This window comes from Falco naumanni, chromosome 7 (genome assembly GCF_017639655.2).
Source record: "Falco naumanni isolate bFalNau1 chromosome 7, bFalNau1.pat, whole genome shotgun sequence".
NCBI classification, from domain to species: Eukaryota; Metazoa; Chordata; class Aves; order Falconiformes; family Falconidae; genus Falco; species Falco naumanni.
The window spans coordinates 70,565,764-70,593,235 of record NC_054060.1 but is presented as its reverse complement, the minus strand read 5'-3'; the positions used below and the strand labels follow the sequence as shown (position 1 = coordinate 70,593,235).

General features: G+C 52.0%; 1 protein-coding gene across 2 annotated transcripts in view; it reads left to right on the top strand.

The window, feature by feature from the left end:
• CREB3L1 (cAMP responsive element binding protein 3 like 1) overlaps nucleotides 1-23,040 on the top strand; it is a 47,192-nt gene extending 24,152 nt beyond the window's left edge. The window contains exons 2-12 of one of the 2 annotated variants that reach the window (XM_040602330.1): nucleotides 696-924; nucleotides 5,706-5,866; nucleotides 7,535-7,613; nucleotides 8,547-8,704; nucleotides 9,311-9,460; nucleotides 10,260-10,318; nucleotides 12,174-12,242; nucleotides 14,618-14,717; nucleotides 19,498-19,618; nucleotides 20,078-20,324; nucleotides 20,724-23,040. In XM_040602330.1, the coding sequence (XP_040458264.1) occupies nucleotides 696-924; nucleotides 5,706-5,866; nucleotides 7,535-7,613; nucleotides 8,547-8,704; nucleotides 9,311-9,460; nucleotides 10,260-10,318; nucleotides 12,174-12,242; nucleotides 14,618-14,717; nucleotides 19,498-19,618; nucleotides 20,078-20,324; nucleotides 20,724-20,760 (1,410 nt within the window). In that variant the 3' untranslated portion in view covers nucleotides 20,761-23,040. Of the gene's footprint in view, nucleotides 1-695; nucleotides 925-5,705; nucleotides 5,867-7,534; nucleotides 7,614-8,543; nucleotides 8,705-9,310; nucleotides 9,461-10,259; nucleotides 10,319-12,173; nucleotides 12,243-14,617; nucleotides 14,718-19,497; nucleotides 19,619-20,077; nucleotides 20,325-20,723 lie in introns of both variants that reach the window. The other variant, XM_040602329.1, reaches the window with a different exon arrangement.
• The last annotated feature ends 4,432 nt before the right edge of the window (nucleotides 23,041-27,472 follow it).

Below are 27,472 nucleotides of genomic sequence, written 5' to 3'. Positions count from 1 at the left end.
ACTGTTACTGGAATGATTAGTGGAATGATTGTTTGTTGTTAACAGCCCATCTGTAGTGTTTAAACTTCATTGGGGAGCCGAATTTCACAGGCATTATCTGGCTGGAGGACAGCCTCATATGGTCCACAGAGGGGCTGTGAAATCCCAGAGGAAATTAAATACAACAGGGGGCCTTCCTGTTATGTTGATCCAACTGATCTTTTTTTCTTGTGATAGAAATCAGCAGCTGGGTTGATGTTCTCTGGGGCATCAGAGTGCCTATTGCTGCTGGCAGAGAACATGAGAAAGTGTCTGTCACCAAGGACAGGTGCTGAAGACCATGATTTTCTGCCATACTTGCATTTTGTCATCACAGAGGCTTCTTGCCTTGTGCTCTATTCAGCTTGTTGTCACAGTGAGATGATGCTGGGAATTTGAAGATAGGTAACCACAGAGGAAGGGGGGATGTGAGAATATAGAAGAGTTTCATGAGTGTTTGTGGCATAGATAAACAGGCAGAGAAGATGTACAGCACCATGGCCCTTTCTATCTTAATTCAAAGTGTTTTTATCAAGCTGATGCAGGCAAGGGATAGGAACTGCTTTTTCCCATCCAAAAAGGGCTGTTGCTGAGGTTTGGCTCTCAGTGCAGAGGATGTCTCTTGGATCCTTCTTGGAGTTGACAGTAATGCTTTCCCTCCCTTTGTCTTCCTTCAGCATTTCTCAGAGAACCTGGATCACTTCTCTGACAACATGGAGGATTTCTCCAATGACCTCTTCAGCAGTTTCTTCGATGACCCAGTACTGGCTGAGAAGAACCCACTGCTGGACATGGACCTGGATCCACCCACTCCAGGCATCCAGGCAGAGCACAGCTACTCCCTCAGTGGAGACTCTGCTCCCCAGAGCCCTCTTGTGCCTGTCAAGACTGAAGATAATGCTAACGGTGAGCATGAGACGTGTGCACTGCACTGCTTCGGGCACATCTGTTAGCAGAGGCTCTGGCCCGCTTCCATATATAAGGAAAAACTGGCTAGTCCCTGGGCTTGCGCATGGCTAATCCAGGGAAGAATTTGATCTGCCATTGTCAAACACAGCCTACATTTTTTCCTTCAGTTTGTGCTCTGACAGTCACATTGCTCCTTTGCCAGGCTAACTGTTATTTACGAGGATGATAATGGGTTGTGGTTCAGTGCACTGCCAGCTTCTGGCAAGCAATAGGAGAGGCAATGTCTCTTTAGGACCCTGCAAACCTGGGTGTGGATGCCCTAGATCCAGGTCTGTTTTGGCATCAAGCAGCAGGGTTTTGGCTTGAATATAGGAAGCATGAGTCTCTGGCTGCAACCAGTGCTGGTACATGTGGAAAGCTAAGTGGCTTCTTTACCGGCAGATCTTTTAGCAAGAGACAGAGAGGAACAGTCATTTCAAAACCTATTTTTAAAACAATTCATTTCTGGATAATTTATGATGGCTGGATATTTTTAGAGCCATCCTTGCAAAGAGTCCTGTAATTTGCGGGACTGTGTGGGTGTCCCAACAGCTGATGGACACCAGGCTGCCTGAAAAAGCAGTGGCACAGGCTCAGCATACACAGAAGAAAGCAATTCCTTTGAGTGAGAGTGAGACCTGGGATGGAGGCTTCCCTCTCATGGCCAGGAATGATCCCAACTCTTTGGTTCAAACGCCAAGGCAGGAGGAGATGAGCTGGCCTCTGCTGCCTCTTTGGTCCCTGTGAAGGGCGCAGCCGTCAGTGCCACATTCCTTAGGGACCACTCAGAGAGGTGCTGGGAGAGAGGCTCATGGCAGGTCAAGCAGGCTCTGCCTTAGTATCAAAAAAGCTTTCCATTTGCACTTCTTTTTCCTTAGCTTTAACCCAAGTACAGTCTTGGAGGGCACTCAGCCCAAACAGGCAACCAGGCGACTAAAAAACCAAACGAGCATGAGCGCATAAACATCTTTATTTTGCCCCTGCAAATGAATAGGAGGAGATGAGGCTTGGAATGAGAAGCAAAAAGCATGAGTTTGTAGAAAGCAGGGAAATGAAGTCTGCCTGCATGAAGCTACCTCAGGGACTCCTCTCTGAGACACTTGTCACCACTTCTGCTCCTCTCTTCTGTGTCTGGACATGCCCCTGCTTCAGCTGCAGTGTCTCCAAGGCAAGACTGTCACTCCTCTGACTGGAGTGTAACACTGATCCTTGGGCAGAGGCCAGCACAGGGTGTACAGCACATAACCTAGGAGAGCTTGAGATGGACCGGGCACTTGCTCTCAGAGGGTGTAGATCACCTCTATACAGGGAGTAGGGCCTAACACTAATGTGGCAGGTAGAGGAGTATATATCTGTAAATATATATATACCCCAGTCTTGCAGCAGGATAATTCAACCCATCTTTCCAGGGCTATCTTGGCTCGTAATTGGGTGTGAGTCATATTCTAGTGTAGCCCTGAGTCAGGTCCAGTATTTGCAACACTGTGCAGTCCTTCTGGCACAGCTCCATCCAGTCTTGGTCCTTTTAGACACTCACTTCAAATTAATTACCCAGGAATGGCTTTTCTTTAACATTAAGCAAGCTCTGCTTAGTCTGCAAAGCTCCTCAGGAATGCCCAGGCTCTGTCTAGGCTTGGAGCTGACTGAGGCTTGCTATTTATGTGCTTTCTCCCAGCTTTTCTGCAGATCTCCAAAACACTTCCAATCCTGCCCCTTCCCACATGGTTCCTACTAACACAGGTCAGCTAGGGCAAGCCACTGGGTGCATTGTGACCCTGCTTATCAGTGGAGTTTGCTTTCCAGATGGTTTGCGCATACAGACTGGCTGCTTCAGTTCTCAGTGCTAGCCCTCAGTACTGCAGGGTGTGATTCGATGCCAAGAGCAGGGGAAGCCAGGGTTGTGCAGAACAGCGGGTGCTGGACCAGCCTCAGGCTAGTGCCCCCACCCCTCTACACGTGCTGCTTCCTCACTGCTCTTTGCCTCACCTCCTCAGCCCAGGGCAGCTACCGATGATATCTGTCAGCTGTACTTCTTGCCATTAGGTACAGAGCACCAAGAGCAGAGGATGAGCTTCCTGGCATGCCTCACCCAACAACATACAGTGAAATCTGCAGTGGTTACAGACGGGCCATACCTCTGAAACATCCTCTCAGGCAGCAGAACATAGATGTGTCCACACAAAATGCCTCCTTAGTCCCCCATTGACCCCCCAATGGCTTATGTGTTTCTGATTCTGTAACCCAATCACTCCCCAGATAAATCTCAGAGGGTGGGAAAGAGAGCAGGGTCAGAATGTAGACAGGAAATGGGAGCACAGCACATACTTATTTGGGTGTCTGCTCCTTGGACTGTCTGGATTCACAGCACTGGGGGCTGCTCTCCCACTGAGTCAAGTCTGAATGGGGAGAGCCCTTGGTGGTCTGCTCTCCCTTGTCTGGTAACTTACTTCAGCAGCAGCCCTCCCAGACAGAGGATGCCCCATGCCTCTGAGAAGAAGAGAAGTGCAGAGCTTTGCAACAGAAAGGGAGGATGAGGAAGATAAGGATTAAAATCACAGTCAGGCAACTTCAGGTTAGCCAGTAGAGAAAATGTTCCCACAGTGGGCATAGTGAAACCATAGAAGAGTTTTAATGGGGGAAGCTGGGGACTCTTCATCACTTTCCAGAGGAGTAAGATCAAATCAGACAAACATCTGTCAGGACTGACACAGGTTTAGTTGGACTTGCCTAGAGCAGCGGGGTAGACTGGAAGACCTCTCAAGGTCTGTCATCTTTGTGACAGGCTGTGATCAGGCAGAAGAAGTCAATACAAGTTTTTGGCTGCAAACACTTGTGGTTGTGTAACACCTTGCCTCCTTCCATCAGAAAGGGCTTGTCAGCATACCAGGGGTAACCGGGACTTCACTACCAGCTGCGGGTTTGGTGTCCTTAGCAGGACAGAGAAAACGCAGTTTAGTCTGTGCCTGCTCAGCAGCCTCTCTGTTGTCATGGCTGTGCAGTGCACCCCTGCCTGAGACGCTGCCTGATGAGTCGGCTCCACTGCATTGTGGGAAGTTCTAGGAAGCAATCCAGTATGCACACAGCACAGCCACATGAACTCATGTCTGTGCTTGAAGATGTCCAGTCACACAGGGAGCTGGAAGGAATGAGCTTCTGCTAGAGACCTATCTAGGCAGCAAAATAAGAGGTGCTAGACCAAAGACAGGAAGACAACATATTCCATTGGCAAGGGCAACAAGGGCAATACAATTCTTGCACAAGCTTAAACACCACTCTGTCCAAGCAAAAACCAGAGGCAGGATTCTGCCCCGTCCTCTCGTGAGGGCAACAGAGACTGAGTTGGGCAAAGACGATGATTAAGCTACCTTTTAGTTCAGATCGCAGCTCCCACACAGACAGCTGCTTGCTTTTACTCTTTTTTTGTGCAGGCTTTTCTGGAGCTGAGAGGGACCTTTCTCTCCCTCTTCTCTTGCCAGGACATCTTCTAGACTGAGACCTTCATTGCAGAGGTGCTTTGAGCAGCAGACAGCTGGGCAACCCCTGGGTCTGTGGGTGCTGTATGCAGAGAGCAGGGCAGAGGGGTTGGGGAGTAAGCCCAACTGTGGCCTCATGTTGAGCCAACTGGGGCACTGTCTGGTGACACACTTACCAATAGCTTGTCCTGTGTCAAGCCAAATGCATTTTTGGTTGTCAGATAAAAAGAGGAAGGGAAGGGAGGAGGATTAGGGAGGAGGATGCAGGCTCCAGGCCAGCTAGGAGTAGCTTTTTGGCAGGCTGGGGTGTTTGAAGAGCAATGAGGGGACCAAAACTTCAGAGCAGAGCCCAGGCAGCTCCCCTGCCTAGCAGGTTTTTTTCCCATCTGAGCTGCAGTTTATCCACCACTACCTGAATCCCAGCTCCTGGGATCTCTACTTCCAGTGACAAGCCAGGCTTACACCACAGATGTGCATGAGACAGAGCAGGCGGGGAGCAAGGGGAGCATGCCCACATAGCATCATTCAGTTCTCTTCAGACACTTCCTTTCCCTTGCTGCTGCTTCTGGCCCTGCCAGCGATGGCAGCAGAGCATGGCTGTAGGCAGCAGTCCTCCTGAGCAGCATGGAGTGGAGGAGGGAGCCTCAGAGGTGACACTGAGGGGAGCAGCCATAGGAGCAGCCTCACAAGTAGGTGCCACATTGGACTTCCTTCCACAGAAATGGACCTCCCTCGTCTGCTGTCGTGCAACAAAGCTTAGGTACTTGCCATAACATCGGTGGGAGGCCAAAGCAGCACTGTCAGCCTTTCACTGTCATTGTGCTTGCCCTCTCACCGGCTCTTTAGCACAGAGATGGTGCTCTTCTTGGTAACGCACCTGGCAGCAATGTTATACTGGCCATGCTGCCTAAGGAGCAACAGCCCAGCATCCTCCTCTCCTGGAGCTCTAAATAAAAATAAGCTCCAGAGGATGAGACTGAGACATCACTGAGGGAAGAAACCCTGCAGCTGTCCTCCAGCACTCAGGCTGCACAGTCAGAGCAGAGCAGAGCCACAATCCCTCTAGCTCTGTCCTGTCTGCTCCCTGCACGCTGGGGGTTCATTCTCTTTTGTACTCTGTGTTGTGGGCCTGCACATGCTTGTGTGGTGACAGTGCTAAACTTGGAAAGGCAGCCTCCCCAGACGGGGAGAAGCTGTCTGCGTGACTTTTTTTTTTTCTTGTCCTGTTCTTGCTTGAGTTTGACTCTCACGTTGTGCATGTTTCAGAGCTGGAGAATGGAGTGTGGTCGCTGGGGCCCAAGCTCTGCTCCATCATGGTGAAACAGGAACAGAACCTGGCTCTAGACCTGCCTGAGTCCCAGCTAGCTGCCAGCTCCATACCAGTGCTGAACCTCAACCCTCTGCAGAGACTGCCAGTCCCCGAGGAGGTGAGCCCATCTAAGATCCATCGGGAACCTGGGCTCTCACACAGCAGCAACTGTGGTGATGCAGACCCAGCCATGTGACTGCAGGGTCCTGCTAGGCGATTTAGCCACTGGACAGACAGGAGAAGGTGATACAAAGCCCAGATACTGCATATTTGTCGTTCTTCTCTTGAAACGGCAGGCAGAGGAGCAGCACTCCTGATGAGCACTCCTAGAACCATGTCCTTGATTCCGGCAGCAAAGCTACAAGACAACTTATCCTTCCAGAGGAAATGGTGGAAGGAGGGTTTTGTCCAGCAATGGAGGCTTTACAATCTTGGTTAAATACAGGCATGTTTCCTTGGCACAAAGGCCAAAGGCTTTAAAGCTTGCATGTGCTAGAGGCCTGTCCCCTCATTCTGCCAGTATTCCTATAGTCACTCTTGGCTTATTTGCATTTTTCAGAGAACAGTGTCAACTAATGTGTTGCCAGTGACCTCACTATTCCTGAGAATAGACCCCCACTCTGCCACTGCCTTTTTCATGGCCTCAGGCTTACCATACAGCCTCTCACTTTTCTCAGCTGTTCACTGGAAATGGAGGTCCCACTCCAGGTCCTGCTTGCTTCTTCCTATGAAGCAGCAGGAATTATTATTTCTAAGTAACAAGGGACCAAGTCTTTTGGTCATATCTAAGTTCTTAAGAAGTCCGTTTGTTTGAAAGAGGCTCACTTATGCCACTGGAATGTGGGTGTGAGTTGGAGGCTCAGTTCAGCTGGCCTTGAGTCCAGCCATGTTGGATGGGAAAGTCTGACCAGTCTCACACAGACCTTGGCGATCTTGTAGCAGCTCAGTAGGTAACAGCAGAGCATCTCTGGGGTTCACTTCCTTTTTTCACTCATGCTGAGGATCTTCCCATTTAAACAACCATCCAAAACAAATGGGTACTTCCAGCCAAAACTGTGCGCAAGCTTCCTCCATTATTTACACAGCTTGAACTTGCTGTGCCCTCAAAGCTCTGCTGTGTGTGCTCAGCAGCCATACCATAGTGCTCTCTCAGCTGTGTTTACAGTCTGGAGGAGTTTACAATGTGTCTGTTTAGTGTAAAAACTCCCCCAGCCGATAGTGGGCTAGGGGCTGGTGAGCCAGGGATCTGAGGGGCAGCGTAGCCCAGATGGGAATAAATCTACTCTTTATTTAACTCTCAGCCCCCTCTGATTGGAAACAGCTGCCCAGCAGCCCTGGTGAAAATGATGTGAGCAGGACAGGGGGTTGTTCTGTTTCTGGTTCTGTATAACCTCTACACTCCCATTTCTAATGAAGGCAGATCGAAGAGGGACTTCCCATGGTAATGCATAGGTTGGTTCTGTCTGGGTCTAACAAGGGAAGAATTACCCAGGATAAAAGTCATCTCCCTTTTGGAGGTACTTAGTGCATTGCTTGGCAGCATCTGCCACTGCCTCTTCCTCTGCAAACGTGTTTGCACTCTGTGTGCCCAGTGACATAGACTTCAGGGGGCTTATATTTGGACTCTTGGTTTCTGTTATGGGTGGTGAGAGGCTGCTTTGGGGCAGACCTGTGAGATGGGGCAGGCCAGAGAGCAGGGAAGGAGCAGCTATGAACAGGACTGGTGGGAACCCTCTGGGCAGAGAGGTGGCAGCGCCCAAGAGCTCTTTCTGCTTCTTTTCCACAGACTCCCATAGAAATGACTCCAGCACCTGTGATCAAAGCTGAACCCAAAGAGGTGAACCAGTTTCTAAATGTGCCTGCAGGTAAGAAGATAGAATTTGCTGGTTGACTTACATCCCTCTATATTACTCAGATATAGATCATTACTATACAGGGAGGAAAGACAACACCTGAGGGCAGAGCCATGCACACAAGGTAGCACTGGGGCACAGACCAATAGAGGAGTGAGTGCTGCACTGTTCCAACTCAGATCAGTGTCTGGATCAGCAGCCACGCACAGAATTGTTCATCGGGGACTCCCAGGGAAAACAGGCTACTTCAGCAAGAGTGCCTTTAAAATCCTCAGAGAGGCTGTAGTGTTATCCAAAAACAACCATCTGAAAGTCAGGAAATTCAGGATCCAGTTTAATTTGAAAGAAACCCAAGCATCTGAAAATCTGCCGATGCACAAATGAAAGCACTATAGGAACTCCCACTGCCACAGAGAGACATTCCTTAGGCAGATTCCCACCTCGTTAAGGCCCCCAGGGCTCTCCAGTACAAAGTGGGGACAGTTTTCAAGCGCTGGAAACCAACTGAGTGATCAGAGCCCCTTTGGATCAAGTGTACTGGCAAGTGTGTGAGCTCTGCAGTGCTTTTGGAGGAGCTTTTCTCTCACAGATTTTCCTGTACTTGTGAACAGGCTATGGAGCAAAACATCAAGGGCTTTGTACACCGTTTTGGTTGACACCAGCGTACCTTACTGCTTTGTAAATACCCTCACTGTCTTGGCAAAGACCCTGCCAGCTGTCTGACTCCTGCAGTTCCTAGTTAGCACATTTGAGGTCAGCCTCGCCTCTGTCTTGGGCAGTGCTCAGTCCAGCGTTGTTCTCAGACCCAGCCTGTCTTATCAGAGTCATCACCCTCTCCTTTCCTGTGTTATGGCAGTGCTTTTTCCTGTTGCTACTCAGGGTCCTGTTTCTGTACCACCAGGATGACATGACGGCCATTGACTTGATCTCCTTATTTCTCAGTAGATGACCTGGTGCAGATGCCTCCAACTCCACCCAGCAGCCATGGCAGTGACAGCGATGGATCTCAGAGCCCCCGGTCCCTGCCTCCCTCCAGCCCAGCTCGACCTGCTGCTCGTTCTTCTACTGCCATCTCCTCCTCACCTCTCCTCACAGCACCACACGTAAGGAGGCAGCAGGATGTCACTGGGACACAGGGCTCCTTGGTGCTTAGAGAGAGTTGGATTCTTTCCAAGGCTCATGTAGGGGATCTTGCCCTTGTTAAGGCCTCCAAGCTGAAATGCTCTGGCCAGTCAATGTGATGTCTTAGCACAGGGATGTGAGGATGCTCACAGGAGTGAGGAGAGGCACAGTGAGTCTTGCACAATGCCTACCAGCAGCTTCCTTGCTTTAGCAAGTGCTGTCTGTCACCTCGTACTTTGGGAAGTGGCCTGTGCACTGCAGGACTTTCTGAGGAGGTTAATGGAAGAGAAAGGAATAATTGAGAATTCCCATACCCAGACTGTGTTTTAACCATCGCCCAGAAGTTCTTTGGCAGGGTCCTGCAGTGTAAACGTGTGGCCAGCCTCTCCGTGGAGAAGCAGATGCCCTCCAAGTAAAGGAGGAAGGCAGCTGCTGAGCTGTGCCCCCCAGGATCAGGTTGAGAACAGGAAAGAGCACTGCCCTGCACCGATTTGTACTGAGCCCCTAGCTGCTCTGCGAGGCTTTAAGGAGGATCACTGGGATAGAACTCCTTGCTGACACTGACAGGTGTTCTCTTTGTGTTTCAGAAGTTACAAGGGACCTCTGGCCCGCTGCTCCTGACTGAAGAGGAGAAACGCACCTTGATCGCTGAGGGCTACCCCATTCCTACCAAGCTGCCCCTCACCAAAGCAGAGGAGAAAGCACTGAAGAGGGTCAGGAGGAAAATCAAGAACAAGGTGACTGCAAAAAAAATGTAACCATGCAGTTTCCATGATTCCAGAATGTCCTCAGCTGACCGGTGCTATAGTTACCCTCACCTCCTCAGCTGCAGTGCAGCTCAGAAAAGGTGGTGTCCCACCTTTGGTACACTGGCACGAGCTTTACATGGCACCAGAAATGGTGCCATGGTGCATCTCTGCATGCATGCTGTGCATGCAGCTATATCTGGGAAGTGTGGCTTCCAGCCCAGCTCCTGGGAGCGCATGGCCTGGGATGGGGCCCAGAAGCTAGGGTCAGACAAACCAGCTTGGTCAGCCCTTGCTGTGGGGGCAGGGAAGCAAGAGCCATTGCATGGTGCAGGATGGGTGATCCACAGAGCTCGTTAGCCAGGCAGAGGCTGTGAGACTTTCAACTGTGATTAGAAAGCATCCCATGGGAGAAGTGATGAGACCCTGAATTAGTCACCCAATGACTCAGAAGTGGTCTGGGGCAGAATCTGCCCAGATGGCCACAGCACGTACCCGTGTGAGTCAGAGGAATTCAAAGCAACGCTAAAGATGCTCTCAGCAGCAAGGGGGTCAGGCATACTGCAATAAATGGTTGTGGCCTACAGGCCAAAGAAAACTGCATACCTACAGCATCCATCCCTCCCGGTTTTGGTCTGGAGACTGGTAGGAATGGCAGACTGAATGGAAGGCAACTTCCCCATTTGCCTTTAGGGTGCTGTGTGTGCAGGGGACAGACAAGATGAGGGAACCACAAAGAAATGTCTAGAGGCTTATGATACTGACTCCTTTCTGATGGCTGCCCCCTCAGATCTCTGCTCAGGAGAGTCGCAGGAAGAAGAAAGAATATGTGGAGTGTCTAGAGAAAAAGTAAGTTCTTTTCAGTCTTACCTTTGGAAAAGGAGTCCTGTCCATGCACAGCCCCGCTTTCTAGTGCTTTTGTCTCTGAATTGCTCAAAGAATACAGTTCCTTGCAAGGCTGGCTGCACATAAGTTTGGTTTGGGATCCTGCCCCTACTCCCCTCCCTCCTAGAAATCCTCTTGCAGGGTAAAGATTGCTTTAGAAACCTTGTGCTTCCAGCTGCTTGGTTTGGCTCATCCCCTGCAGAACACAGGCCATTTTGGCTGCCAACAAGGTGGGATTTTGGGTAAAAGTCATGTTTCCCCACTAGAAGTTGCTTCTGTTTTGTCTGTCCTATAACCAGCAGGCCCTCTGAGGGCACTGACCACGGTTTTTCCCTCTCTCTTTCCCGGTGAGGGTGGACACACCCACATTTGAGAGCAAGAAAAAACCTTGCCACTACAGTTGTTACCCACACTCCCTCCCTCCTACTATTCCCTGCGTGAGCTTTGCTTTTCTCCTTGCAACCCTGAGGTCCTGCACATATGGTAGGTATAAGCCTAAGGTATCATCACATGACACTGACAGGGTAGAAAATAACCCCTGAGGGCCTGATCCTGTGATCCCCTCTGTACTAGCAGCCCCTTATAGGCATTCGCAGGCAAAGAAGAATTCCAGGATCCAGGTGCAAATTCACATTTCTGTTTAAATGTCATCATCTTTCCTGTTATTAACACCACCTGAGATCAGCAAAATGGAAAAAAACCAGCCCGCAACCCCAACTTTAATTAACTCTTCTCCCTGATGCTATTTGTTTATCTTCTCTAAGCATGCAGAAATACTGAATAAAACCAGATGACTCAAGGCGCTGTCAAGTTCTCATGTCCTTCCATAAGCAGCACCTCGGTGTGCACGTGAGTGTGCGGAACACGTTACTTCCAGCTAGCGTCCCACACTGACACCCAGCTCCGTCAGGCTGGGGCTGGGGAGTTGGCTGGCCTTGCTGAAGTGGCAGGGCCAGGGCTTTGTGCTGGGGCCTCATCCCCAGACGTGGCTGTGGTGCCTGTATGTACTCAGTGGTTTGTTACGCTAGTGCATTGCTGTGACAGATGGCTTTCAAACAATGCCAGGTTTAAATGTGAACCAAAAGCAGCATTCAGTGAATTTTTTTAATGGAACAAAGTCTTTGGTCAACTTGGCTTTCTGTAAGAGCTGGTTTGTCAGAACCTGTGCTTGGGCCCTTCACCATTCAGTTTGACACCTTCGCTGCAAGCCCAGTTTTTACACGGAACGCCTGATTCGGAGGCTGTGCTGGAAGCCGGCAGCAGGCTCAGGCCGCGGCCCTGGCCTGCCTCCCTGCGCCCTGGAGCCGTGCCCCGGCCCCCGGCCCGCCGCGGCCCGGCCACGCTCCGAGGCAGCGGGCGGAGGCTGCGGGCTCTCTGCTGCCCCCCAGCGCCCGCAGCCGGAGCTGCCCCGCGTCCGCACACCGGGGCCCGGCTCTCACCCCCAAGGCGCAGCCAGGGCAGGTTCCCAGGCGGGGTGGGAGAGGTTTGAATTTGTTCCCCTCTTCCTTTTCCATGCTCCTTAAACGGGGTTTGGAAGTGATGGAAATGCCTGCAAAACCTCGGATCTGTCCTGACTTGACTGCTACTGGCTTTCCCAGCCCTGAACTGGGAACAGGAACACGTAGCCCACCTGCGATCTCACTCCTGGTCCGTTGGGGCTGACTGCCACCGGACAGACCAGGAACATCTGGCTCCAGGACCATATTCGCAGGTGATGGATGAGGCCACTGAACTTCCACACCCCGAGAGAGGCAAGGACTACATTTTCCTTATCTGTCTGGCCTTTATAACTAACTGGCCATGGGTTTTATTCCCGCAGGGTTGAGACATACACGACAGAAAACAATGAACTCTGGAAAAAAGTGGAGACCTTAGAAAATGCAAACAGGTAAGAGGGGCTAGACCTGACCCTCTGTGGGTGGCATGGACAGGTAGGGAAGCTGGGGTGTGCTGGGGCAGAGGGATAAGAAGAGAAAGGCAGGCTCCTCCAGCTCCTGGTGGGATGGGTGCTGCTCGTCGAGGCGCTGGTTTTCAGCCCGTGGCAGCAGCAAGGCAGCTGGGTTTGGTTAGTGAGCCTGGAATGTTTGTGTTGGGATGGCCAGGCTGTGCTGCAGCAAGGGGAGGGGAGGGAAGGCGCATTTCTCATATCTCTTCCTCCTTCTCCCTGCAGCTGTTTGGGCTCATGCTGCTCTCCCCATTGCACTCCAGGCCTCTGGCTGCCTCCAGGGTAGCTGCATTGAGAGAGGCCCTTCCACCAGCCTCTCAGACCCACTGTTTCTGGTCTTGGGCTCTTTGGAGGAATACAAGGCCCTGGACATAATGTGGCTCTTTCAGGTTTCTCTCGAGAAAGAGCTGAACAGACTTGTTGAATACAGGGAAAGCCCATTCCTCTAATAAAGGTGGAGATCCCAGCTCCCACCAAATCCAGGCCAAACCCCTGCCTATGTGGTACCCTGGCCCTTGCCTTGCCTCTTTCCCTTGCAAAGCAAGCCTGGAAAATCTACCTCCCATCTGCTGCTGCTGCTGCTCACCTGAAAGGGGCAAGCTGCTCCCACAGCCTCAGAACAGGCCACTGGCTCCCTTACCTAAGAATCTGGTGAGCACTTGTGCTTCTAATATACAGAGCTGGCTAACTGATCACTAGGGAAATTTGCTTCCTTGGAAGCAAATAATGAAGATTCCCATCCCCACTGCAGGGGTGGGCAGCAGGAGCTGGAGGAGGGCCCAGCTCTGCTCCCTCTTGCTGAGTGCAGCAGGTGTGAGCAAGGGCAGGGTCAGCTGCAGGGCTGGGGACGCACACGCTTATTTCAATTGCCCCATTTCTGTCACCCCCAGCTTGAATTAAAGGGGAAAACCACAGCCGGTCCCCTCTCGCCCACCCCTCTGCTGCCACTACAGCTCATGGAGCACTCCTTGAGGCTCTGCCTCACTCCTTCCTCCCATTCATGACACCAGTGCCGTAGCCCCGGCTTCCAGGCCAGCCACCGGTGCCAGGGCCAGGGGCTGTCGGGCATGGTCCAGCTGAGGTGTGCCAGTGGCCAGAGCCTCCCATCTGCCCAGCTGCTCTCATCCACAGGGTACAGCCTGACGCCTGGCCTCTCTGGGAGCGTGGGCAGCCCTGCTGCTGAAAAAGCATGAGCCCCACCCTGCAAAATCAGGAGATTGTCCTAAAAACCAGGATACACTTTTTTTTTTTTTTTTTCAAAAAACACATTGTGTTCTTTCTAATTGGGGTTGTTTTTTGAGCACTGCCAGTGGGACGCTCTGTGCTTCTCTCCACATGTACAAGGAGCACAAGAGGATTTGGAAAGAGACAAAGCTGGGATTCTCCTGCAATCTCCTGGCTCCAGGACCTGGCATTTTATAAAAGCTCAAACATATTTGTGTAAAACAGTCAGTGCTCCCAGGGGGAAATACGCATAGTATGCATTTCAGTAATTTGCAGCTCTTGGGAATGGTGTGCTCTGTAGTCTCCCTCATCCCAGATTTCTTCACCAGCCCAGTGAAGGGTTTGGTGGATCTTAGTAACACACCCACCACTGTTTTGTGTTTATGTGTGCCGATGCCCGCATTCAGTTAAACAGGGCAGAGAGACCTTAGCACATGTTCCAGCTGGGGCAGCCAGAGAATGAATTGTGGAACTCAAGATTTGGCTTTGCCCACATACCTCTGCAGAGCTTGCCAAGACTGAAGAAGCTGGAGGGGATCATAACTGGTTTTTATTTCTCTCTCTGCCATATGGTTCAGGGCACAGGTCATGCTGCAGAGCTTGTGTCTCTGAGTGAAGTGGGAGCAGGCAGGCCTGTGTTCAAGATCTGACATGACTACAACATTAATCCTCCACCCCAGAGCTTGGTTTTCATGGTAGCCTGCCTCTCCATTGCTCTGGGAGTTGACTGGCTGGGCTTTGAGGCACCCAGGAGTCCTAAATGGATGGGACATTCATATTGGTGGGGAGTTGCAGTGAAGGTTGTGGTGGATCTACTGGTGAGGAGACGGAGGGTGTTACCTCAAAGTAACAGCACCTTGGGGCGTTGCTCCTGCAGTACCTGCACACTGTATCTCAAACTCACCCTTTTTTGCTTCTTGCTTCCCAAGGCTGTTCAGTTGGAGAACTTGGGCAAGATATAGCAGGGGGGAGATACTTGTTTTCACAAGAAGAGAAAATCAGGGTAAAATACGAAGGGAGTAGTGGTATCATTGCATCATTTACTGGCTGCTACCTCCTTATCAAGTTTTGATTTGGGTTGTTTCCTATCCCAGGACTCTGCTCCAGCAGTTACAGAAGCTGCAGGCTCTGGTAGCTGGGAAAGTCTCCAGACCTTACAAAATGGCTTCCACGCAGACCGGGACCTGCCTAATGGTATAAGCTTCATTTCCATCTTCTTTATTGGCCATGCTTCCCCAGACAGCTCTGTCGATTGCCTGTCTCTGCCCTCTTCCTCACTGCCTGGCTCTGTTTTCCGTTATGTCTGCTCTCTCCTTTTCTGTTAGAGTCACCAGAACAGGGCCCTGTGTCATATATACATCAGTATTGTCAGTTGTTTATGCAACACCATTAGAACAATTCCTGCGTTTTCACTGTCTTGTTCTTTGAGCAGAACAACGCTTTGCTTTTCATTAGCTATCGGCCATTCAGCAAAAATCTTCAATGAGCTTCCATCATACTGGGTAGTTTTCTTTTGCTGAGTTGGTATTGCTTAGTGTTTAAGTCAGCAGGGCAGATGAACATTTCAGTATTCCTCCCAGTGGGCATTACCTTGTGTTTATCAGCAAGAAATGACATCTGTTCTTGCTATGCCTGCATATCAGGCTTTGTTAAATCCAGCTGAAATTCTCTTAATTTGCCATTTTGACTAACCAAAATTATCTGGAGTTGTCTGTTGGTTTTGGTAATCCATGGTTGCCTCTCATTTCTCATAGTAGAGGATCATGGTTAAGCAATATTGGCTTCACTGTGGAGTTTGGGGGCACGCCAGTATGGCCGTAAATAGAGTCAGTTGCTTATTCGTCATCTCATTTTTTGCCGGGGGGAAGTTTCTGATCCACAATAAAAATATAACCTTCAACCCTGTGATGTCTTTGCAGGATTGTCGTAGCAACGGCTTGTGACAAGTTTGTCAAAGTTAGTTATCTATATCTAGTTATCACTTCCATACTGTTAACAGCCATGAAATACAAAACAGATGGTGAGGTGCTTGCCACACTTTCTCAGCACCCTCAGTGTCCTGAGGGGTTGTTTTTTGCTCTCTGTTCAATGAATTTCCTCGGTTCCAGAGCCCCCGCTTGTAATTTCCAGCACTTCCTCCTTTCGAAAGCTGCTCAGATTTTGCTGCTCTTTGCTGCCCCCATGTCAGACCAGATTTTACTGACCAACTGTCCTTTCTGCGGGCTGCTCTGCGCCTTCGCTCCGGAGTTCTTTCCACATTTTCGGGTGTGACCCAGCTGGTCCCAGTGACTCATTGCTCCTTAATGGAGCAGCTCATCAGAGCACCCCTGGCTCCAGCAATTCTTCTTCACTACTACCTGGAACGAGCCAGTCCAGAAGAGGGGCCTTACAGACAACGCCTGTGCTGTAGGCTGATAAAATATCTAATTTAGCTTCCCAACAATGTCTTATCTCTGCTTGCTGCTCCCTTCAGTTCCACAGCATCCCAGCCCACACACCAACTCTCTCAGGCTTCCTAGCTTTGAAGCATTTCAAGAATTTGTAATTTGCTTTTCTATCTTTGGCCAGTTCCTCTCATAGGCCTCCGAGTTTCCATTTTCAAATACAGCACTCCTTATCAATCCTTATCATGACAGATATGTGGAATCATCATGCCTTGCAGCATGGGAGTGGAGCAGAGTACCCTTTTTATTTAGCCCTGTGCCATTCCTGCTGTATATTTGTCCAGCCAGTTCCTAAAGGCCTCCAATGGTGAGCAGTCTTCAGCCTCCTCAGGCAAACCATTCCAGTGCTTTGTTATCTTTCCCAGATAAAGCTTTCTGGCTATCTCATCTCAATCTTGCTTGCAACAGCCTAAGCCTATTACAGCTTCTTCTGCCCACTGTAAGGAAGATCAGTTTACCCTCCCTTTGCGCAGCTACATTTTACTTGTGCAGCTACATTTTACATATTTGAAAGCTATTGTTTTTTGAGCAACTCGCTTCAGTCTGGTTGCTAGATCACCACTATTTCTTCAGTCTTCCCTTGTAGGCTGAATTACTGAATCACTGCTTGTTGCCAGAGCTCTCTTACAGACTTTCTCCAGTTGCCCCACATCTTTTTGGAAGTACAGGACCCAAATCTGGACACAGGGTTCCACCAGAAAGCCAGTACAGAGCCAGCCAAAAAGCCCGTTCAACACTGCCTGGGCTGAGATTTGCCATTTGCAAAGTGACACCACTGGCTTGTGCCCACCTTGTGCTCCATTTTAACTCTCAGATCCTCCTCTAGTACAGCTGCCTGGCCACGTAGTTACTAACATGTTTCCTCTGTTAACCAGACCTGCTGCCTTGCAGGTCTCGGCATTTGTCTACATGGATCTGCCCACTGTTCTCTTGGACCACTTCTCCCCATGGTCAACATCATTCTGAATCTGAATCCTGACCAAAAGCCAGTCTGCTCGTAGTCCCTCCCATCTGCAGATTTGATACAGTCCATCATCCAAGCCAAGCTTAAAAACGTTGGATCTTGCCAGAGCCATAACGGCTCTCTGCCACTCCATCTGCTACTTCCTCCCAGTCCAACGGTGCAGCATGTGATAACTATGTGCTCAGGATGTCTTTTTTTGATTAATTTTGCCTCCACCTTTCCAAATGGTTTTGCAGTAGTCTCCTCTAGATTAGTCCCCCTCACTTTTGAAGAGGTCAAAATGGTGAGATAGTAAAAAGCTATGAGATGAATGGTACTTGGAGTCAAACCAAGAGTTATTGTTATGGAGTGTTAGAGAGTTTGAAGTGGAACCGAATCAGAGCATCAACCAGAGTTAACCTGAAACAGAGTACAAACAACACTGGTTTGCAAAGCCCCAGCTGGAAGCCATGTAAAGCAAGACGTTAAGTATACAGGTCTTTTGCAGCCCATAAAGCCTGTTTTGTTTTAGAAGAGAATAACAGGCTTCACAGGGCTGGCTCCCCTTTCTAGAAGTTGTGTGTTTGGCTGTGATAATTTGATCGATGGGTTGAGGCCAATTGTATGAGGTTCAACAGGGCTCGGTGCGGGGTCCTGCACTTGGGTCACAGCAACCCCACACAGTGCTACAGGCTTGGGGCAGAGCGGCTGGAAAGCTGCCTGGGGGGAAAGGACCTGGGGGGTGGTTGACAGCTGGGTGAATGTGAGCTGGCAGCGTGCCCGGGTGGCCCAGGAGGCCAGCAGCGCCCTGGCTGGTGTCCCACACGGCGTGGCCAGCGGGGCCGGGGCAGTGCCCGTCCCCCTGCGCTCGGCACGGGTGAGGCCGCCCCTCGAGCCCTGGGCTCAGCTCTGGGCCCCTCACGGCCAGAGGGACACTGAGGGGCTGGAGCGTGTCCAGAGCCGGGCGGGGGCTGGGGGGGCTCAGCCTGGAGAGGAGGGGGCTGGGGGGGCTGGTCGCTCCCTGCAGCTGCCTGGCAGGGGCTGTGGGCAGGGGGGTCGGTCTCTGCTCCCAGGGAGCAAGCGACAGGACAGGGGAGGTTTAGATTGGGGTTTAGGAACAATTTCTTCATGGAAGGGGTGGTCAGGCACTAGAACAGGCTGCCCAGGGACATGGTTGAATCACCATCCCTGGAAGTATTTAAAAGACGTAGACATGGCACGTAGGGACACGGTTTAATGGTGGACTTGGTAGTCCTGGGTTAACGATCGGACTCAATGACCTTAAAGGTCTTTTCCAACCTCACTGATTCTATGATTCTGTGAATTGCAAGAAACATCTATTCAGAATTTACTTTTTCCCCTGTTTTTGTGGGATAAGGGTTCTAAGTACCTTGTGTGCCTGATATGATGTGCTTAGTATCTATGCTGTCCACACTTAATTTCCTTACTTTAAAAACAGCCATGGAGAGTCTGGACAATTAAAAGCCCTTTTTACATAGTGTAGAATCCCTGTGCTATTTATTTGATATTCCACATCTCCTGGAATCGACTGGTGGTCAAAATTACTTTGGTGTACCAGCTTCTGTGTGTTTCTTAGGCATGACTATTCCAAAATAGGTGGCTATTCTGAAAAGCACTCAAGAAACTGCTGGCTGTCCCCACAGGTCAAACTTAACTAGTTTATGCATAGGTAGTAGAAATCACCAACAGATGCGTTGCCTCTTCGGTGTTGCTCAGTCTGAGCACTGAGCTGGCAGCAGCTTGTTACAAACCACCCACAGCACATGGGTATTCAGATAATAAGTATTTCGCTCTGTATCTTTTCCCATGTGCCCCTCTCGCTCTGTACTGGTAGTTCCTTAAACGCCACAGAGTCCCTTACAATCAGCACTGGCATCTCACTGCAGGTTTACTGTCAGGGCAGAATTTACAGACAGGTGCAGACCTACCAAAGGGGGATTTCCAGGGAGCTTTCATCTGCCAGTTTCCTTTTATCACTGCCCAGTAGCTCTGACTGGTCTGCCTGACAGCAGAAGGCACAGACACATGGTCCTGAATAGTGCATGTCGAGCATAAATTTAACCCTTTCCTTGCACTTTCTATCCTTGCTATCAGGTATTAGGCAGCTGCAGTTCTGCTGTCATTTCTGTCCTTGCATGGACAGTAGCTTCACCTTGCTATGTGCTGTGGTGCCTCACAGATTTGTCCCAGTGAGCTTGTTTTCTTACAGCACACTACAGCTCCTGCTGAGCCAACGGTCAGGTTCCCTTTGGTCGAGGCAGAGTTCATCCCTTCTATTGAGTCTCCCTTTTTCTCAGCTTGTTCCCCAGCTATGCCTTCCCCCGTCTCTCACCAACTGGCTGAGCAAGGTCTCACCATTGAACCAGAAGTACTTCAAATAAAGGAACACTAGGAAGCTTCTGACTTCCCTTCTTAGATTTGCAGCAGAGATTAGCAGAGTGAGCCCTTTCCCATCCTGGGGGACCGCAGCAATGACCACACATTCTCACACAGCCTCATGCTTGTGTGCTGCAGGGGGAGCATTTCCTCATGGCTAGTGGCACTAACTCTGTGCTGATCTCTCTAGGTGCTGGCACTCTGCTTCGTTCTGATCCTGGGATCCCTGATGCCCTGTCTCCCTGAGTTTTCTTCATCATCACAGACAGTGAAAGCAACACCAGCACCAGACATTTACACAACTAGTAAGAGTGAGTCTAACGTGGTTCCTGCATTTCGCCCTCTTAACCCATTTCCAGTTCTTGTCTTGATGCCCTTGGTTCAGGGTAGCGTCCTCCCCTTGGTGCCTACCCCGTATGCTGGGGCTCTGGTGAGGAGAGTCCTGGCCTGTCAGTCTGATAACAGCACCTTGTTTGGGCTTGTTGTTCTCTGCTAACCATTGTCCCAAAACATGGCGAGTGTCAAAGGAAGGAATATGAGGCAAAAGTTCCAGGGCTGATTGATTGTCTTCTGAAGAGGCTGTGTGTCCAGGGAGGCGTTTACCTCCTGAAGCTGGGGGGAGATGGGTATCCTGCACAGCAGGCATCCTGCGCATGGACACATGGACAAGGCCATAGCTGGGGGAGCACGTGCTGAAACCACCACCCTGACCCACATCCGCTGCAAGAGACCTTGTCCTCATTGTTAACCAATGCTCTCCTTTTTTCCAGTTCAGTCACGGAGCCTCCTTTTCTATGATGAAGGTGCTGGCTCTTTAGAAGAGAGCTATAGCTCCTTTCTAACCATGGACCATCCTGAGGGGTGGGAGCCCAAAAAAGGGCAGTCTGAGGAGGGAAGGCCTCACCTGGCCAGGACACATGGGACGGCCAAATATCTGAGCAAATCCCAGCTGGAGGGTCCTGACCAGAACCAAACTGACCCAACTCTCGCCCACCTCAAAGAGCAGTTCCATGAGAGGTAAGCAGCTGGGGGCCACCCTCCGAGCCCCAAAGCACAGCGTGGTGTCTGGGAGTGAGCAACAGCCCTGTCCCCTCTGCTGCAAGCTGAGGACAGCTGAGCTGCCCGGGATGCACAGTTAGCTAAAGAGCAGCGGCTGGAGGAGGCCCATGCTGGCAGGGAGCATAAGACCAAGTTTATTTTTCTAGAGCAGAAGTTCAGGACTCCATAGATTAATGTCCCACTGGCACAGAGCTGAGGAGGACTGGTGATTCAGTGGGTCCCAGGCTTGCTGGTCATTCAGTGCCCTGGGGAAGGGCTCCATCCCTGTCAGAGCAAACCAGCTGGGCTCACAGAGGTGAATTTGCATAGGAGGCTGCAGTGAACCTTGACTGATGCCTTGTCTTTTCTTTTTCTCAGGGAGACAAGCTCCAGTGAGACAGCTGAATACTTGTAGCAGCTGCTGGACCTCAAGGCCTCATCTGTCTGATTGCAGGATTCCCCTCCTCACCAAGCAACTGAGGGGACTTGTCGGGAGAGGACGCTGCATTCAGACACTCCTAATCTGGCCTTGGGTTCAGCTTCTCCCCTTCCCCATGCCCCCCCGTTAGTACAGATCTCTCTGAGGGGAGTTGCAGGACTGCCAGAACCAGCAATAAATGTCTGGCGAAGCCCTGAGACACCCTCTTCTCCTGGCCTTACCTCCTGCTTAAATGAGCACTACCCTATGGATGTGGGCTCACCTTGGAGTGGAGGGAGATCAGGGGAAGCCCCCAAACTTCTCAGCTCACTCCCCAAAGCCTCCAGATCAAGGGGGCTGTCCCCAGGTGTGTACCCCTTGGCTACATCAGATGCACCTGAAGGAGGGAAAGAAAGTGCTGGTTTTGCTGTCCTGCCTGGGGGGCTTAGGAGTGGGTAATACTGGTGCTGGAGAGATGGCTCTGGAGAGTTTGAGCTCATTCATTCCTTTCCCTCCATCTGTTAGTATACTTCTGCTTCCATTGAGAGAAAACCTAGTTCTTCCTTGTTCTAGTTTTCTCTTGATGGACATACCTACATAACTTCCACACCAACTATCTGCAAAGATCTGCACGCAAACGGAGTGGGGGAGACAGATCCCAGACAGATAAACCACCGTAAAAATTAGCCAGAAGCTTCTGGGCAACCAGAGCTCTGAAATAAATAACAATTTTTTCCCCACAACCCAATTCTCCCCACCCTTGGCACCCTTGCTTTGGCAGGGGTGGTATTTCTTTTTCTGTTCCCAGCTTGGGCCCTACAGTGCAGTGCTAACCACGTCAGTGGCCTTCTCACTTTTTGATCTGAGGCCTCCCGCTTTGAGAGTGGGTGAGAGAAACCCGCTCCCATAACCTGATCCCCATCCCGGCTCTCCATCCCTAGCTCTGCTTCATGCCACGTGGGGTCTTTCTAGGAACCACCAAGGAGAGCGCTGCAGCCTGTTGGAGGGCTGTTGGATAGCCATCGTTCCCCTCACATCCTCCGTGTGTACAGCAGTGTTGTGAAAGCCACTGAGGACATACTGGCATCTCTGGTGACAGGTCTGTCTTGTCAGGAAAGAGGTGGCATGTTGGAATTGGCCAGGGTCACCAAAGAGTCTTTTAGACCTTTTCCTTCTAAGTGCTGGCACCAAAGGTTGCAAACTCTTGCCACACCACCCTTCAGGCCAGACTTGCCAAGCCTGGTGCTGAAATGACCTCATCTATGCCATCCTCTTCAGCACCCAGACACCCATTTCTGACCCTTCTTCCTCCCCGGCAAAAGCCCTGCTGGAAGGCTCAGGTGTCTCCTTGCTCCATTCCCTCAGCTGCCATTTGATGGAAGGACAATGCGAGACACGAGCGTCGGAGATCTGGGATGTGGCAGGCTGCCTGTGTTTGTACATGCGAGTCCCTGTCCACGCCAGCTCTCACAGCAGGTTCCTCTGTGGCTTGTTCCTCTTCACGCACCCTGGACTCACTCTGCACTGCCCCAGCCTCTCCTCTCCCCCCAGGCTGGGAGTGGAGAGGGCTCCCTGGAGAGGAAGGTTGGGATGGATCCTGCTCAAGGACTGGGAGAAGTGAGGGAAGGGCCCTCACATCCCTCTCTTCTCCCTTTTGAAAACTGTTTTTGCCCTCAAGCCGTTTAGGACAAATTTGGACAGAGGTAGCTGCAACCATACAGGCATGGCCAGCGGGGTGAGGAAGAGGAAGAGGAAGGCCTTCAGCGTAGTGCTGCTCTTCTCGAGGTTCACGCAGGACCCACTGGTCACCAGATACCACTGCATTCCCCATCCTCCGCCTCCACCCCAGCTCAAAGAACCACTGCCGGGTCCAAGCACGCCCTCCTCCACCCCAACACTTCCACTGAGCACGTCCCCGTGCCTCCCACTCCCACCGTTGTACAGAGACCAAGAGCAGAACTCGTTTGTACATAATGAACCTTATTTTGTATTATTGCCGATCCCTTAAGATATTGTATTTTGGAGACTCTCAGATCCTATTTTCAGTATTGTATTTTATTAAGAATTAGTGCGGGCTTGGCATCTATGAACTTCTTTCTTGGTAGCAGCTCACTTTCCCCTTATACTCCAGCAGCTGCCTCTTCCCTCCTGTTTGATTTTTTTTTGGTTGGTTTTTTTTTTTGTTTTTTCAAGCTACCTTTCCCCCCCCCTCCTATCACTCGCTCTGCATTTGCTTAGTGAAGCAAAATAAAAATAAAATAAAAAGATGCAGCATCACCCTGGGTTGACGGCTCCTTTCATTGAGGCATGTTTGTCACACAGCCCGCACAGCTCCTCACCTCCTACTCCCCGACGGTCCCATTCCCTGGCCCTGTGCAGAACTGGTTCAGCGCCGGGACCTCGTGCTCAGTGTCGGGGGCTAGAAGCAAACTTGCATGTTTTATTTCCAGTAGCACTGTGATTGCTTCTGCAGTTCTGAACAAGTCAGAACTTGTTCTGCCTCAGTTTCTTACCCCCCTGCGAAATACCACTAACATCATCTTCTTGGAAAGGTGGAAGATCGTGGAAGAAAGTTAATGAGGTGCAGTGAGCTTCTCTGATGAAGGGGCTGCGCAGGGGTCTGTACAGCAAAGACATTGCTGGTAGCACCGTGGCTCTGTCCCATCCTGTCTGAAAAATATACTTAAATCGTTCCATTACCCATAAAAGCAGAGCAGCTGCATTCGGATCGGCGAGGACCTGGGACCTGGCTGAGCCCGTACCCCTGACGGTCCACTGGCATCTGCGAGAAGTGACGGGGTTTGTCCTAATTTTGTGCAAAACACAAGGCGACAGGGGCTCTAGAAAATGCATCTTTGTTTTCTGGAAAGAGTTAGGTGGGTTCGTTAGAATTTGCATGTTGAAACAACTTCTCCTTGTGATCCGGCCCCCCACATCTGGGAGGCAGCTTGGGCAGAGGCCCCTCACAGAGGTGCTGAAAGGTGGCCCGCAGGGCTCTGCCTTTGCCGCGGGGGAAGGGTATGAGGCTCGAGGCTTGCAAAGGTCTCTTTTGGCTATGAGTAAAGCACTGAGCTGTTGCCATCCCGCTGTGACAGGGCTGGCGGCTGGACAGTGGCCGAGAGAGAGAGGAGCGCTCTTTTGGCAGCTGGGTCCGTGCTGCCGAGCGGTTTGGCGTGGGATCCCCCGCGTGTTTCTGACACAGCGCTCCGCAGGGCTCCCTTCCCCGCTGCTCACCCACGGGCGCAAGGAAGTGCCTGACCTTGCCCGGCGGTTTGTGTCCTGGGCCAGAACTAGCTGAGGGTCTGACATTTTCCCTGCAGCACCTTGTCCAGAAGCCCCCTCCTGCCCCTGCACCAGCCTGAGGCACCTTCGCCCCCTGCACCCACCACGTTTCATCTGAGGGAGGGGCTCCTGCTTTGCTTGCCCCTGTGAAACATCACCCGGCTCTTCGGGCATTGCCTCCCGGGGACAAGCTGGCCTGCACCCTTCACGCACACTCCAAAACATCCAGGGAAATGGGTGCAAGGAGGGAGCTCTTAAAAGGACAAGTTCCCAGGCTTTGGCTCCTTTAACACTGATGCGGCTGGAGCAACCAGACCCCCCACCCATCAGGAGCAAATTTCCCTTCATCTTGACAAATCCTCCCAGTTCCGCAGCCTACCAGATAGCTCGGAACAGACACATTAGGATCCTTTGATCCCCACTATGCCTCCCAAAACGCAGCCAGCCGATCACACCTACCAATTTGGCTACAGCAACTAATTAGAGCAGAACAAGAGAATTAGCAAAGCAAGAGAGCACGTCCTTTCCAAGCCACCTTGGGTTACACTGGGTGCGCCCCAGGTGCCCCCCTGTGCCAAGCCAGGCTTTCGCCCCTTTAGGGTCACATTTCGAACAAGCCTCTGCACTGTGGATACGTACAAGTGCTGAACAAAAAGAACACTAACGGAACACGGGCTTCGTTTTTTGAGAGACAAATTATTCCCAACTGTTCTCTGTTACCAGGCCAACTTGGGGGAAAAAAAAGAAGAAGAAAAAAAAAAAAGATAAAACAATTAGCTTTCGCTGCTCGCCGCTGCCAGGTGGGCCACTAGCCGCGTGTGTGACAGCAGCCTGGCGGGTACGTTGAGTTTGTTACAGCAGGACGTGTGTTGTTAGGGCTCTCAGGAGGGCATCCCTGCTCTCCAAGCCCAGCATGGTCCCTCTTGCTGTCACTGTTTGGGACTGTGCTAGCAGTTGTCACAGGGACCCACCATGGAGCTCCAGTCCTACTGCTGGAGAGAACGGGGGGGTCGCACCTCCTGGCACCCCCAGGGGCTGAGGGCTTGACCCAGACCTCCTCAGCCTCAACAAATCCGTGCTGATTTCCTAATCTGGTGGCTGAAACGGAGCTTCCAGGTGAGCAGCATGGATGTTCCTTCGTTTGTGCCCAGGGAGGAGACTGTACCCTCCCAGAGCTTTGCTGGCTACAAATGCTGCTTCCTAGAAAGCTCGTGCCCTGCCTGTGCCTGCAAAAGCGAGGACGGGGTCTGCGGTAGCACCAAGCTGCCCTTGCACTGTCCCATGTGCCCATGCAGAAGAAAATCCCGACCCAGGGCACAGGAGAGCCCACCTGTAAGCAGGTGAGCCCCCGGTAAGCTGAAGGGTGCCATGGGTGCCAGGAGGGCAGGACTGAGCCAGCCCCACCACCCAGCCATGCCATCCCTGGCCAGCACTGCCTGCCCTTCCTGGGTCCTCAGGGAGCTCTGATGGCATCCTCCAAGGGAGGGGTGGCCCTGTTAGTGACAGACACCTGAAATGTCCTGCAGGAACAGGCGGGCAGAGATGCAGAAGCCTGAGCAATCCTTTACCTCCCCTCATGCAGGCTTATCCCGTTACGTCTCCTCTTCTCCAGCCACACAAGATCTGGGCGCACTGCCTGTGTGACAGCTGGACAGTTTAGTGCATGTGTCAAAAGAGGAAAAAATCCTCTGCTGGCTCCTCCTCCCATCAGAAGGGTTTTCTGCTGCGCAGGGTCAGGCTCCATGGGAGGGCAGGAGGCACCCACTGTCCTGCCCCTCTCTCTGCCCCAGCCAGAGGTGCTGCACGCTGGGGCTATGCTGTGCCACGTTCTTGGGATGTCTCCTACAATAAGAGCCTTTGCTTCCCTCCCCAAAGCTCCTTTCCCATGGCATCGCCGCAGCCATCAGCCAGCAGCCCCCCCGGGTAGCTGTGCCCTCCTTCCCGCGCTCCCCCAGCCCCCAGCTCGCATCCACCCCCAGCTGCCATCTCCTCTCTCAGCGTGGTGGCCACTGACTCCTTCAACCATGAGGGACAGATGTTTGCCACCATAACCCAGGAGCTCGAGTGAGCCCGCATCCTGCATCCCACCCCTCGTAGCTCCTCTGGGCATCCCCGGCTCTGCCCTGCCATGGCAGCCTGGCCAGCGCAGGTGGAGGTGGGTCTTGTGGCCCATGCAGCGAGGTGCTGCAGGTCCCTCTGCAGTAGCTGGGTACCTGCTGCTTCCCCCTTCCCACAGCCTGCTCCCAGCCTCCGCAGTGCCTGTGGGTGGTGGGAGGACACGGGCCAGTGCCGTGAGTGCTGCCAAGCCCCCAGCAGGTCCCTGTCCTGGCAGTGAGGGTGAAGCTGCTTCCCCAGGGCCGGCTCTGCCATCGCTGGGGGGGATCGCCCGGCGGCACTCCGGCTTTCAAGGGGAACAAAACCCCTGTGGGGGCTGGAGGGGCTGAGTCACGCTGTGAGGAGGTTGCAGGGCTCCCTGCAAGTCACGACTGTGCGGGGGAGTGGGCTCGGGGGCTGCCGTGCCCCAGGGAGGCACAAATCCCCCGGCAGGTACAGGACTCTGGGGGAGGTGTCATCATGGCATCTCGGGCCAGACAAAGGTTCAATAAGTTGAACTGGGGGTGCCGGTGGGCTGTGGTTCCCAGGAAAAGGTACAGCCCTCCTCCAGCCCCTGCTGTGTCCCAGATTGGGGTCAGGAGCGGAGTGGGAACATGCCCTGCCGTGGCATCCTGCAGCCAAGGGGCCACAGGGTGTGTGGAGGTGATGGGGAGCACTGGCCAGAGGGGTGAGCTCCTCCTGATGACTCCCAAGGTGATAAAACAGTCAAAGCAGGCTGAGCACGTGTTCCAGCTCCTGCCGTGCCAGCCCTTCATGGGAAATCACTGGGATTAGGGGTGATGGCAACGTGTTCCTGATGTATTACATGACTGTAGGACCCTGCCATAGGCAATTGATGCAGGGGGTGGCTCTTACTGACCCGAAGCTCCTATTTGCAGTGCCCGGCAGGTAAAGCCTCAGCATGTGAATCTGGGGCAGAAAAAATCCAAAACAAGCAGCTAGGCACATATGGAAGCTTTGTGGGGATCTCTCACCCCATCTGGCATCCACAGCACTGGGGAAGGCAAGGCTGAGGCAGGCCAGAGCTGGGACTAGGGTTGCAAAGTCCAGTCCCGGCTCAGGACAGACAGATGATGCAACTCTCCTGATGGATGTGGACAGAGGACAGGAGGGTCTTTCTACCTCTGGATACCAGGATTGGAGGAAAAAAATGCCTTGAAGTAGTAAAAACCAGGGGTAATGTGGACGCCTAAGTGGCAAGGAGCTGAGTGAGCCTGCTAGGAGGAGGGAAGCCTTGCTACAGCCATACCTCTCCTTGGGTACCACTGCCCACAGCCGGGGACCCCATCCCCATCCATGGGTGGTTGGCCAG